General features: G+C 38.5%; 1 protein-coding gene across 5 annotated transcripts in view; it reads right to left on the bottom strand.

The window, feature by feature from the left end:
• The window catches only part of PLEKHA5 (pleckstrin homology domain containing A5), a 204,369-nt gene that overhangs the window by 22,218 nt on the left and 168,159 nt on the right, over positions 1–13,992 (bottom strand). For 4 of the 5 annotated variants that reach the window (XM_084877187.1, XM_084877188.1, XM_084877190.1 and 1 more), the window contains 3 exons: positions 10,290–10,352; positions 9,086–9,166; positions 8,803–8,952 (listed from right to left, as the gene is read on the bottom strand). In XM_084877187.1, coding sequence (XP_084733313.1) covers positions 8,803–8,952; positions 9,086–9,166; positions 10,290–10,352 — 294 coding nt within the window. Of the gene's footprint in view, positions 1–8,802; positions 8,953–9,085; positions 9,167–10,289; positions 10,353–10,865; positions 10,902–13,992 lie in introns of all 5 variants that reach the window. The other variant, XM_084877192.1, reaches the window with a different exon arrangement.

A 13,992-nucleotide genomic window follows, 5' to 3' on the forward strand; every position in this document is an offset into this window, starting at 1 on the left:
GCAATAGAAATATCAACAAGAAACACCAATGGGCTGTCTCCTGCTTGCCCCATACTGGTTTCATGGAACGACACTCAATCAACAGATCCACACTGGTAAGGTGCAGGGACAGTATTCGATTACTATTTTATCACCAGTTATCTGTGTGGTGCTGGCACATGTAACATAACCAACAAATGCTTACTGAATGCTGTTGTAAAAGGAATTAATGACTCTTGTCTAAGAACCTCCCATGACCAGGAATTTCTTGCCCTGAGCTGCTTTGATGAAACTTCCCTAGGAAAGGTCAGTTTAACAATAGCAATAGTCTGGGGACAGGAAAGAGGGTACTGATTGTGGAAGAAAGTATTTAAAATATTTTAAGAGGGTAATTAAAATAATCTTATTAAACAAATAAACAAACAAACAGCAATATCTCAAGTTCCTAGAGGAACTCTTTTCAAGGTACATACTTTAAAAAAATTAAGTTTTAGAATCTGGTCATTTGGAATCATTGCTTTTTGAGTTTAAGATTCTCCTTAACAGGTTTACAGGTGTGTGTGTGTGTGTGTGTGTGTGTGTGTGTGTGTGTGTGTGTGTATTTCAGAGAGGAAAGGAAAGGGAGAGAGATTTTAACATCAATGATGAAACCTGCATGCTCCTTAGTGGGGATTGAGCCTGAAACCTGGGCATGTGCCCTGACCGGTGTGTGTGTGTGTGTGTGTGTGTGTGTGTGTGTGTGTGTGTATTTCAGAGAGGAAAGGAAAGGGAGAGAGATTTTAACATCAATGATGAAACCTGCATGCTCCTTAGTGGGGATTGAGCCTGAAACCTGGGCATGTGCCCTGACCAGGAACTGAACCGAGACCTCCTGGTTCACAAGTCAATGCTCAACCACTGAGCCATGCTGGTCTGACTCCTTAACAGGTTTTCAATAGGTAGCCTGAGGAGCCTACTAAGCAGATTTCACAATGAATTAAATTTTAAAAAAGCAAAGTAATAAAGGACTGAAGATTTTCATATGATCTTGATGGTATAAACACTAGCCTCCTTACTTGGCTTCAGCAACACTCTTTTTACCGGAATAAACAAGGATATGATCCCCTTTAATAAAAATAGCTTCTAGCCATGTTCTAATTTGTACACACATTAAAAAAAAAAAAAGAGGCAAATTTAGGTAGAGTGCTTTTGAAGGCTTCAGGGAGGGTAAAATGAGGGTAATGGATCCGATGGCAGCCCAGTGATTAAGGGAAGATGGTATTGCCAAACTAACACCTAACACCCCACAGAAAAGCCAGAGTTTGGGGGAAGGGGCACAGGGAGAAGGGGAGGAGAGGAGGAGGTGGGCCCAGGAGGAGGAAGAGGGCCCCCAAAGGCACTTTAGAAGCATCTAAATATAAGAACATTTTATTTTTTTACAGAGAGGAAGAGAGAGGGATGGTTAGAAACATCTATGAGAGAGAACCATGGATCAGCTGCCTCTTGCACACCCCCTACTGGAGATGTGCCCACAACCAAGGTACATTCCCTTGACCGGAATCGAACTCAGGTCTTTCCAGTCTGCAGGCCAATACTCTATCCACTGAGCCAAACCGGTTTTGGCTATAAGAACATTTTAGAATGGTGGGAATCCTCATCTTTCTCACAGAAACAGGAGAAAGAGAGACTGAGAGCTAGAGATCACTTTTCCAATACCGTATTTTCCGGCGTATAAGACGATCCCCTAATTTTACAGTTAAAACATAGGTTTAGGCCTATATTCGCTGTATAAGACTACCCCCCACTTCCGTGGCAACACCAGTTCTTTTTTTAATTAAATTTTTAATGAATGACATTTTTTGAACATACCGTAATATACCGTACTTTGATACGATAAATGGAAGGTCTCTTCACAAAATTCATTTAGCGGCATATGGAGACGTTTTTCGGGATATACTCGGCGTATAAGATGACCCCCGATTTTCGGTTGACCCTTTTTCCATTTCAAAAGTCGTCTTATACGCCGGAAAATACGGTGGTTTAGGAGCGAGGAAACATAATATACTTTCAGTTTTCATAACCTGGAAATTCCCGCATCGCATTGTATCGTTTGGCCCGAGTCCCATAATCCTGTTGGGCCTCCCATTTCTGCCATTTTCTCTCAGCTCCTCAAACATGAAACACCAGTCAGCAGGTGATCCCAAGAAAAGGGGTGGCACTGGCATAGCATCGGTTTCCTTCCAACACCTGGCTGGGTGTGTCATTAAAGAATTTAACGGATTATGCAAGCACAATGTTAAAATCTTTAAATATGTCTTTACTATTTTCTCTCTCTCAAGAAGATAATATATAAGTGCATCAAGGCAATTAAAAGGGTTTTAATGACTTTCAAGTAGGCAATTACCTTAAAACAGTGCTTGAAAATAAAAATGTGTACAGTTTCATATCATACAGTTAAGAGAATGGATGAACTCTTGCAATCTACAACCACATGGATGAAAGTCACAAAGTTAAAGAGTATATGTGATATGATCATATTTTATTAAGATACAAAAACAGGCAAAGCTATTGTAATATATAGTTAACAGTTTAAGTGATGTTTTTGGGAGAAGGCAATAAAATTCAATGCCTTGATTTGGATAGCAGGCATATCTGTGCATTTACTAGTGTAATTTTTGGAGAATATGTTGTCACAGTTAAATATGTGTGCATGCATGGGGTCGTTTCAGGAATGGCAAAAGAATAAAAAATCCCAACTTAGCCAACAAGTAAAATTTTTTGGTTAATCCTGACCTGAGGAAAATTTTTCCATTGATTTTTAGAGAGTGGAAGGGAGGGAGGGTGGAGAAAGAGAGTAACTGATGTGAAAGAGACACAATCCGGACTGGGATGGGGCCTGCAACCTGGGCACATGCCCTTGAGCAGGAATTGAACGTGATTGCGGGCCCAATCGCCAATAAGGGGCAGGCACGAAGGAGGCAGCTGATCAATGATTCCCTCTCATAACAGATGCTTCTATCTCTCTGAAACCAATAAAAAATATATTAAAAAAAAAAAACACTTAAAAAAATTGTAACACCCTCTTTCCCCTACTCCCTTGCTACATATTTGTTGAAGAAAAAGCTTTTTTTTTCTGTAAAGGTTCTCCTACTCTAGGCTTTGCTAACTGAATCCCTGTGATACTGGTTAGTGTGCTTTTCTGTTTCCTATAAATTCGTAGTTAGATATGGAGACTGTTGAGATTCAGACTTGATTTTTTGGTAAAAATACCCCTTAAGTATTGCTGGGTACTTCCCACTGCAGCACACCAGGGGGCTGTCACACCGGGCTGTCTCTTTCTCGGGGATGTGGCTGAGTAATCAGGAAGTAACCAGGGTATTTAAAACCCGTCTTACAATCCTTCAAAGCAGTCCGTGACACTTCACTCGGTCTAAATCCCTCCCTGCTTCCATGCCCCTTTAAGCTTACAATCTTAGACGTGCTTTGTCCACTGTGGTCTAAATTCCCCACTTACTCACGGCCCTCCTGTCTCCCAGCCAGTTTAGAACACAAATAGATTTGTTTTTTTGTTTGTTTAAAAAAATATATATATTTTATTGCCAAAACCGGTTTGGCTCAATGGATAGAGCGTCGGCTTGGGGACTGAAAGGTCCCGGGTTCGATTCCGGTCAAGGGCATGTACCTTGGTTGCGGGCATATCCCCGGTAGGGGGTGTGCAAGAGGCAGCTGATCGATGACTCTCTCTCATCGATGTTCCTGGCTCTCTATCTCTCTCCCTTCCTCTCTGTATAAAATCAATAAAATATATTAAAAAAAAATATATATTTTATTGATTTTTCACAGAGGAAGGGAGAAAGATAGAGAGCCAGAAACGTCGATGAGAGAGAAACATCGACCAGCTGCCTCCTGCACACCCCTCACCGGGGATGTGCCCGCAACCAACATACATGCCCCTGACTGGAATCGAACCTGGGACCCCTCAGTCCGCAGACCGACGCTCTATCCACTGAGCCAAACCGGTTTCGGCCACAAATAGGTTTTAATGGAAGTCTACCCATGCTACTTATAATTGCAATCTCCGTGTCTCAGTTTTCCACTTTCAACATAGTAATAATAGTACCCACGTCAAGTTCATAATGAACTCGGCAGCTCATGAGTGCTGGAGAAATATTCACGATTATTATTACTGTTTCATATAGTGATAGTCTTACAGTGGATCAATACGTAAGCCCTCCAATAGGACAATTCAGGATGACTGGGGGCCTTTATAACTTGCTTCTGATGTCTGAAATCCCAACTTTAGATTTTTTCATAAGAAAATATAAATTTGATTTCTTTTTTTCCCTTTTTTATTTAAAGTCTTTATTGTTGAAAGTGTTGTATATGTTTCCTTTCCCCCCCACTGACCTCTCCCTACCACTCCTGCCACCAGCATGGTTTGCATAATTCTTTTTTAAAAAAATTGTTTGAAGCATTACACATAGTACTATACAAGTTCCAGAAAGTACATGTGACTGTCTCGTGAGGTGGAGCAGGAAGTACAGAAGCCCCAGAATGAAGTGTTTGACTTAAGAGATGCTGACTCTGGTCGACCTTGTTCCCTATTAGTTTCGTCACCTTGGCAAGCCTCTCACTGGGAAACCCCTTGAGCATTCTGCACATTTTCTCAGAATCCTCAGTGGGACCAAAGTCCCGCTGCTCACAGCGGTAACCGACTCAGCAGTGAAACCTTCACTGGCTTTCCCCTCTCCCTCTCCACACTCAGTGCCTCTGTTCCTGCAATCACCTCCACCCAAACTTTCTGAACCCAGTTCCTCATCTCAGGGTGTGCTTTCAGAGGAGAATCCAAACCAAGACAGTTTATACATTATGAAAAATACCAAGGTATATCAGACTGCTTTAATAATCCTGCTCACTAATCGAGTTTAGATAAAGTAGAGGTGAGAACACCACGTGCCTAAAAGCATGTGGCTGTGCTGGGTGGGGCTTATGGAGAGGAGGTACAGCTTCAAGAATTAAATAAAACATAAAGGGAATGCTGCTTCACATGTTTACCTTGTGCTAATCCTGGTTTTATGTACCTACATAGCCAACCAGAGAGGAGATGTTCTCTGAAACCCAGGCTCGATCATTGGATGCCTTAACGTTATGTCTCTGATGTTCTATCTCTTATACCTCAGAAGTTAGATTTGAACCAGTGCCCTGAATCAATTGTGAGGGAATCAGAGGACGCCCTTTGAGATTCTGCTGGCATAAATGTTAAATCTAATTTAAATCTAATCAACATCCACTGAGTGTCCATCCTATGCCCAGTGTGATGCTATGCATCATTTGTGGCCTTCAGCTGCTAATATGCATTAACTTTACATAAAGGCACAAATTAACACAGTTTGTATTCTATGCAGAAGACATGTCTTAGAAGAACACACTGAGGGCTTATAATGATCAATTGAACAATGCCGAAGGCAAGGGGAAAGAAACAACACAGAAAAGTGATTATATGGGATAAAACCAGAAAGCAGGATACTAAAACATGATTAATTTCTATTAAAACATTTTTAATAAACTTCTATCAGTGCTGCAGTTAATCTTGGGATGGAGCAAATTCTAAGCCTCCTAAATGAGATTTAAGCCCATCCCCAGAATTCCCTAAAACAGATATCAATCATGAAATAGCTTTCAACAAAATTTTGCTTTGACTCAGGTCATCACAGGAATACTGAAGCTTCCCTGAGTTTGGCACTGGCAGCCCCATTTCCCTTTCTAATCTCACATTCCGATCCCCGAATTCTAGTCAGCTGGTTCCACTTCCAGCTTCTCCAGACACGTCTTCCACATTCTCATTTCTGTGCTGTGATTCGAGGCATTTTGTCCTGTATGGACCACCTTTCACTTCCCCTTTCTTCCTACCCAAATCCAACCCATCATTAACTGGTTACCATCTTGTGGACATTTCAGGCGTACTCATTTTCTTTATGACTACACTAGAGGCCTGGTGCACAACATTCAGATCCCCTGGGGATCGGGCCTAAGCGGGCAGCCAGACATCCCTCTCGCAGTCAATGATCCCTCGCTCCGAGGCTCCCACCACAGCTGCTACATTCGTCAGCTATGAGCCTGGCTTCTGGCTAAGCTGAGCTCCTCCTATGAAAGCATGCTGACCACCAGGGGGCAGCTCCTGCATTAAACGTCTGCCCCCTGGTGTTCAGTGCGTGTCATAGCGACCAGCTGTCCCACCGCTAGGTCGATTTGCCTATTAGGGTTTTATTATATAGGATTATAAAAATCCATGTAATCTAAGCCTTCAGGTCCAATTTGTTTTCTGGACATAGCACTTCTTAGTTTTGTCATGTTGGGCAAATCATTCAGTTCAATCAATTCATCCAATTTTCAATGCACATCTTAAGAGTGTTGGATGCTACGGCTAGGCGGTTCTGATATCAAGATCACAAGTGAAAGAATATTAAACTTTTAAAAAACACACCTATAACATCACCACATAAGTAACAGACGTTAAATGAGATAATTTAAATAACTTTAAAATCAGGGATAAGCATCCTGCATAATAAAAGGCTAATAAGCAAATCAACTGAATGGTGGGACGACTGGTTGCTATGATGCGGGCTGACCACCCCAGGAGCTGCCCCCTGGTGGTCAGTGTGTTCCTACGGGGGGCGCGCCGCTCAGCCAGAAGCCAGGCTCACTGCTGGTGAGAGCGCCTCCTGCCTCCGCCCGCAGCAGTGCTAAGGATGTCTGCCAGGTTAGGCTCGCTCCCCCTGGGCTCCCGGACTGCAAGAGGGCACAGGCCAGGCTGAGGGACCCCCCACCAAATGTATGAATTTTGTGCACCGGGCCTCTAATATTAAATATTAGATATTTAAGAATCATAAAATCTAAGTTATGATTTATTTAACACCATGCTATATTCACTTAAAAAGAGCCCATGGTGAATTTTAATTAATTAATTAATTTATTTTAAATATATATATATTTTATTGATTTTTTACAGAGAGGAAGAGAGAGGGATAGAGAGTTAGAAACACCGATGAGAGAGAAACATTGATCAGCTGCCTCCTGCACACCCCATACTGGGGATGTGCCCACAACCAATGTACGTGCCCTTGACCGGAATTGAACCTGGGACCTTTCAGTCCGCAGACCAATGCTCTATCCACTGAGCCAAACCGGTTTTGGCTTTTTGTTTTGTTTTTAAATCCTCACCCGAAGATATTTTCCCATTGATTTTTAGAGAGAGTGGAAGGGAGGAGGAGGAGAGACAGAGAGAAATACTGATGTGAAGAGCGACTCATTGATTGGTTACCTTCCACATGAGCCTGCAACCAAGGTACGTGTCCTTAAACAGGATCCAACCTGGGACCCTTCAGTCGTGGGCCAACTGAGCCAAACTGCATAGGGCAGTGGTCAGCAAACTCATTAGTCAACAGAGCCAAATATCAACAGTACAACAATTGAAATTTCTTTTGAGAGCCAAAGTTGTTTTTGTTTTTTTTTGCTTTTCCTTTTTTTAAAAAATTGATTATGGTATCACATAATTGTCCTCATCCCCCCAATCTCACCCCAAACCCCTCCCCACATATGCCCCCACCCAGAGAGCCAAATTTTTAAAACTTAAACTTCTTCTAACGCCACTTCTTCAACATAGACTCACCCAGGTCATGATATTTTGTGGAAGAGCCACACTCAAGGGGCCAAAGAGCCACATGTGGCTTGAGAGCCGCAGTTTGCCGACCACAGGGCTAAGGCAAAAATAGCTCATGTTTGGAACACTATTTTAGTGTTCAGAATCGAAGCCATGTTGAGATTCTGGAATCCTGCCAGCGTGAAAAGACCTTTCTTAGTTAAGCCGTGGACCTTCTTAAAAGGTAGCTGCTCCCTAAGGAGTCCATTGGAGCTACAGACAAGGATGTGTTAGCAGCTTTAACAGGTGGCTTTTGCGAGGATTTCTCTTTCAAAGGCTTGCGTGGGCAGGTGCTCTTACCATGTCTAGGGATGACTGCACACAGGATCTAAAGCAGCCTGTGCAGACTCATAAAACACTTTAATTTAGAAACTGCACGTAAGACTTTTAGATTTAGTAATCCCAAGAGACTCTTTATAAAGCGACAAGACTGTGGGTTAAAAGGTTTGGCTAATTATATTTCTTACCGAAACCTATCATCTAAACTGAGATTACACTGCAGCCATGAAACAGTAATGTTGACAGGCTCTTAGAAGCATTTCACAGGTGCCTTTTACTGAAATGGTTGGTTGAGGGAACCTAATTACCACCTTCTCAAAATTATCCCAACCCATTTAAAGTTAAAAAAAAAAAATTTTCCTTACTATAATAAATCTAAACATATTTAAACATTTTTCATTTGAGTAATATACAAACAGAAGTATTTATCTCCTATGAAAACAACTATTTCACAATAAATAAGATGCCTATTACTAATTAGAGAAATGAAGACCAACCTTCATTTTTTACTATTATTAATAAGTTAATTTCTAGTTATAATAAAGAAATTCTAAAGACAGTCCAATCATATAGAAATAAAGGAAAAACTGCCTAATATTTGAGGGAGTCTTTTAGATATATTTTTATTTTTGTTGATTTCAGAGAGAAAGGGAGGAGGAGGGAAAGACAGAAACATCAATGATGAGAATCATTGATTGGCTGCCTCCTGCACGTCCCCCACTGGGGATCATGCCTGCAATCCCCGGCATGTGCCCTTGACCAGAATTAAACTTGGGACCATTTGGTCCACAGGTCGACGTTCTATCCACTGAGCCAAACCAGCTGGAGCAGGGAGTCTTAACAGGAGAACAGAATCGGCTACTTACGGCAGTGGCTCGCGAAAGCTCTCGACACGTGCTGAGCAGCCCGTTTTGTAAGTCATCCCTCTGCAGCACCACCGTCTGGATGGCTGCTGGGTTATCGGCGTTCATTTCTATCTCTTGGCTGGCGGAGAGCAAAGCCTGCTCAAGCGTGTACTATTGCAATAAAAATAATTACATTTAATGTTCTGCACCATGGAATTAATTCTTTTACTTCAGTTATCACAGTGTGCCAATAATAACCGTATAAAGTAACACCAATTGCAGATAATAAACATAATTGTCCTACTTTCTCCTTGTGGAGCTGCTGGAGTTTCTCTTCCAGAGCATGCACCACTTTATCTTGTTCACAGAGACGGCTTAACTTGGCCTAGGTTGTAAGAGAAGATACCTTTGGTTAGCAGTTTCCCCATCCTGTACCCGGAGGTATAATAGGTTAGCTATCGCTCCTGTAACTGGAGGTGATTCTAACAAGAAAACACACTCAAAAAAGCTATGGAATACCTAATTGTGTCAATCTTTATTTTTTTACTTTTTTGTTAATCCTCACCCAAGGATATCTTCCATTGATTTTTAGAGAGAGTGGAAGGGAAGGGGAGAAAGAGAGAAACACCAGTGTGAGAGAGACACATCAATTGGTTGCTGCCTGTTTTTTCTTGTACATACATACACTTTTACAGCTTCACTTTGGTATATCTGAATTGCCACCATCTCTACTCTCGAGCTTTGAGGCGGTCATTCAATAAAATAAGGGTTTACTCGAACACAAGCATTGCGATACCCTGACATTCGATCTGATAATGGAGATGGGTATGTGATGGATGAGTAGGTGGGGAGTGTATGCAGCAGGAAGGAGATGATGGACATAGGGATGAATCAATCACCCTCATGATACTCAGAATGAGATGAACTTTAAAATTTATGAGTTGTTTATTTCTGGAATATTTCATTTACTATTTTGGATCTGGGCTGACTGCAGGTCAGTGAAACTGCCCAAAGCAAAACCAGGTAAGGGGGAACTACTGTAAACTGAAATGAGAAAAAGGAACAACTCAATGAATAAAGCCAGGGGAAATGAGGGAAGAATGGGATATAAATAAGTAAGAATGCATGGCAAGCTATCAATCTGAAATATGATTAAAAAAAATATGAAATTTAATAAAAAAGGAAGGAGTGATAGAATTTGTAGAGTGTATACTTTCTCCAAAACATTTAGACAATTTTACTTTGTCCTCAGTCCAACATAATTTTTAACGAAATAGTCTTGTACTTGCTCTTACATGATTCTTAATATATTTATTTGACTGCTAACTACGGGAGTGAAGATTTGCTGGAGAATAGACTCAATCTAAGTGCAAAAGAAGAAAATGCTAATTCATTTGATGCCATTTTGGAGGGCAGAAAAGGAAGAGGGATTTTTTGTCATGCTTTATTTACAATGTTTTGGCAGAGAATATGACAGCACTGACAATACACAGCAAAGGAATACTTACATCAATATCTACTTCGTCAGGCCTGTATTTGTATAAGGTGCCTCTGCATTCATCTTGTGACAGCTATAAGGAAAAATGTCATATAGCAACTTTAACACTAATATTCAAAAATATACTTATTTAGCCTATAGTTAATATTTTAGGTTTATATAACAATAATAAAAATGGGGTTTTAATGATTCTTATACTTTCAGAAGTTTAATTCAAACAGAGATCATTACAAAAATAGAAAGATATTTCACAGTGATACAATATGCAAGATACATAAAAAATGGTGTTAACTTCAGCTTATCAAACAAAATAATAAGCTGGTCACACAAAATTATACAGCACCTTACATTTTCCATTTGTAAGACACACATTTTAATGAAAGTTGACAAGTACAATTGTGGCAACTATATTGGATCAAATAATTTGAGTCAGGCATATTTCAACGTCAAAACTGTCATTCACAGTATACACATAATCACACAACTGTGTATGTGTACACTCAAATGTCAACACATCTTAGTACAATTTTACCAACAAAGCTTATAACGTATTGTATACAGATACATAATATATAAACACACATACACAATATAGACTTATCTTGCTCTTCTGTCTTAAGAACTAAAAGATAATGGAGGAAAAGTATGGGTTTAATTGAAAAGAAGAAAAAAATCATTCAAAACCTTATAAAACTGAAAGCCTATATTATATAAACTATGATAGTCAAATTTCATAAAAAAAACTTATATATGTTCACTGACATTTGTTTTACTATACTGTAAATAATAATTATTCAGTGTATTTAAACATGGTTTCTTCAGCTTCTTCCAAATATCTTTTGGTCAAACAAATGCTCCTTTCTGGTTGTGCTTACCAAGATTTCAATAGCCACCCCCATCAGTTATAGACAGATCACATCACAGTCTCTGCAGGCAGTATTTCACTCTCTCGTTTTAAGAGTTTATATTGACTGCTAGGCAGTAAAAACACACAGTAGAAAAATTTAATTGGGGCTCATTGCATGTTTACTAAATGGCACATTTTTTCTCAAAGTGGGGATGGGAGTAATGTATTCCCAACCACATTCTAGATTAGAAAATTAAATTTCATATGTACACATATAAATATATAAGAATACATAAATTATAAGTATATATGCCCTTTCTTTAAAAAACTGCTCGACAGTTCCATCTTTAGAAGGAGGCATAATTTAAATAGCAGATAATTTTGAATGGATCTGGAAATGTGGGAATCAGGGTAAATGCCAGCATTCCAAACATACAATAATAATCCTGGATTTCCGTGTTTCATTTCAAGACATGACTTTCACGTACCTCATGCAAATGAACCCGTGACTATTTAAGGTATGCACAGTGATTGTAAACCACAAAAATTTCATAGAAATGAACATCACATGAAAAATGAATTGTGTCCAAAGTCAATACTTGTGCACTATTTTGAAATAGAGATCACTGAATATGTCCTTAGGAGTGTAGTGTCAATTGTCATTCTAAATTAAAGCTTCTAAACCCAAGAAAGGGATGTATACTCCTATCAATGAGAAATAAGTTTAAAAATGCTTAGATCGATGACAAAAAATATAAGTAATATGAAAAAATAATTTTTTCATTTATTAAGAATTGAAAGATATAAAGCTTTTAGCTACTAAATGTCCAAACATACTTTGCTTATTTAATATTTAAAGTTAAATGCAGAACAGCTTTACTAAACAATGGAGTGTGTAATTTGAACATAACTGGTAGACAGTATCACATCAAAACTGAAATAGGAATTGTATCCTATATGCCAGGGTCAACAGCAAAAAGATTAGTAATTTTTTAAAAAAATATATATTTTATTGATTTTGTACAGAGAGGAAGGGAGAGAGATAGAGAGTTAGAAACATCGATGAGAGAGAGTCATCGATCAGCTGTCTCTTGCACACCCCCTACTGGGGATATGCCCGCAACCAAGGTACATGCCCTTGACCAGAATCGAACCCGGGTCCCTTCAGTCCCCAAGCCGACGCTCTATCCATTGAGCCAAACTGGTTTCGGCAAGATTAGTAATTTTTAATGAAAACTTAGTAACCTGTAATAAGTATTTTGGACATTGGTATGTCATTTTTATCTACGGAATATTATTGCATTTTCATTTTCCTAACAGTTAGCATAGTATAAAAAAGAAAAACATGTACTGCATAGTTATAATTTTAGAATGACATATCCTTATAGATATCTGAATATATTATTTACACAAATTAAATTTTTGTTGTACCTAAAAAGTATAACAGAAAAATTTATTTAAACCTTTTATGAAATAATTCAATAAAGATATTCATTATTAGATATCATTGTTAAACATTCATTATTTAGAAAAACTCTTAAAATAAGCAAACTTCCACTATCCAGTGCTTTTAACCTGTCAGAAGAAGCATATAAGAAAACAAGATTAACCCTTAAATAATTAATTTTTAACCAGGACCTATTTGTCATTACTGATAACCACTGACGCTGTGCTTAAGAAAAGATGGATATAATTTATTCAAAAAACAATTTCCATCTAGAATTGGTTTGTTATTTAGTCCTCAATATGAAAACCCTACTACTAAAAAAATGTAATTTCATTAATATTCAGATTAAATACAATTTGCATAAATTAATGTTTCATGGCAATACTTTTTACCATTTTTCAAAGTCATCTTTAGAAGAAAAAAAAGTCTGCCAAACGTCCTGGGCTTGCAGTACTTCAGCAGCATTAGAAAAACAAATGAAAGTGGCCAGGTAGGAATTAGATGAGCCTGAGCACTGCCCGGCTTCAATTAGAGAAGTGTACTATGCAAACCTGACTGAATGTGTAGGATATGTACTGCATCTTATTTAGGAAGCCAGAACTTTTTCATAAGGTATCTAATAATCTTGGAAAAAAAAAAAAAGGGGGGGGGGGCTTGGCATTAAGCAAAACAAAATTAGTTTTGTCCATTAAAATTCAACTTTCTACAGTATCCCTTGTTATATATGTGACATATGTAGGTACACACAAACCCCAAGAATAATTTTTGAAGAAATATTTAATAATTTTAGACATTACACCCTATGCAGATTCAAAAATGCTCACAGGGCTGTAAGTATTTGCTATTAGTCTGTATCTTTTGTATCTTTTAAAATGATTATTTATCAGGTGATTAATTTCACTGATTAATTATATTATAAAAACCCTGCTTACAACAATGTAATTATGAAAGATGGTAGAATAAATAAGAGGAATTTTTAAAACTTGATGCTTATTTCTTTAGATTCAGTTTTCGGTCCTACTTATTTGATTAATTTTAAGATAATTACTGTCTAGGTAATTTCTTCTTCTAAGAAAATGCCAGCATGAAGATCCTCCTGAATGAAAACTTCAACAGGGTGATTTAGAGTAACAGGTCATACAATATGATATTGTCGCTATATTTTCAGCTGAACTCAGGAGCCATTAATACAGTATTGTAATGCAATGTCAGAAAAAGCATAACAGTGTTTAATGTAAAATCTGATAAAGGTTTACTTTGGATAATAACATGACAAAGGAAACCTGGAGAGAAAAAAAAATTAATATCTCCACATAAAAAAAACAAAAAACAACCCTCCAATTGGAACTCTTAGTGTGACTGAATAATTTCAATCAGCAATGATGTCTGCATCATGAACGCTGATTAGTAATCAATATA

This window comes from Pipistrellus hanaki (assembly GCF_964339955.1).
Source record: "Pipistrellus hanaki genome assembly, chromosome: 3".
In the NCBI taxonomy this organism is placed as follows: domain Eukaryota; kingdom Metazoa; phylum Chordata; class Mammalia; order Chiroptera; family Vespertilionidae; genus Pipistrellus; species Pipistrellus hanaki.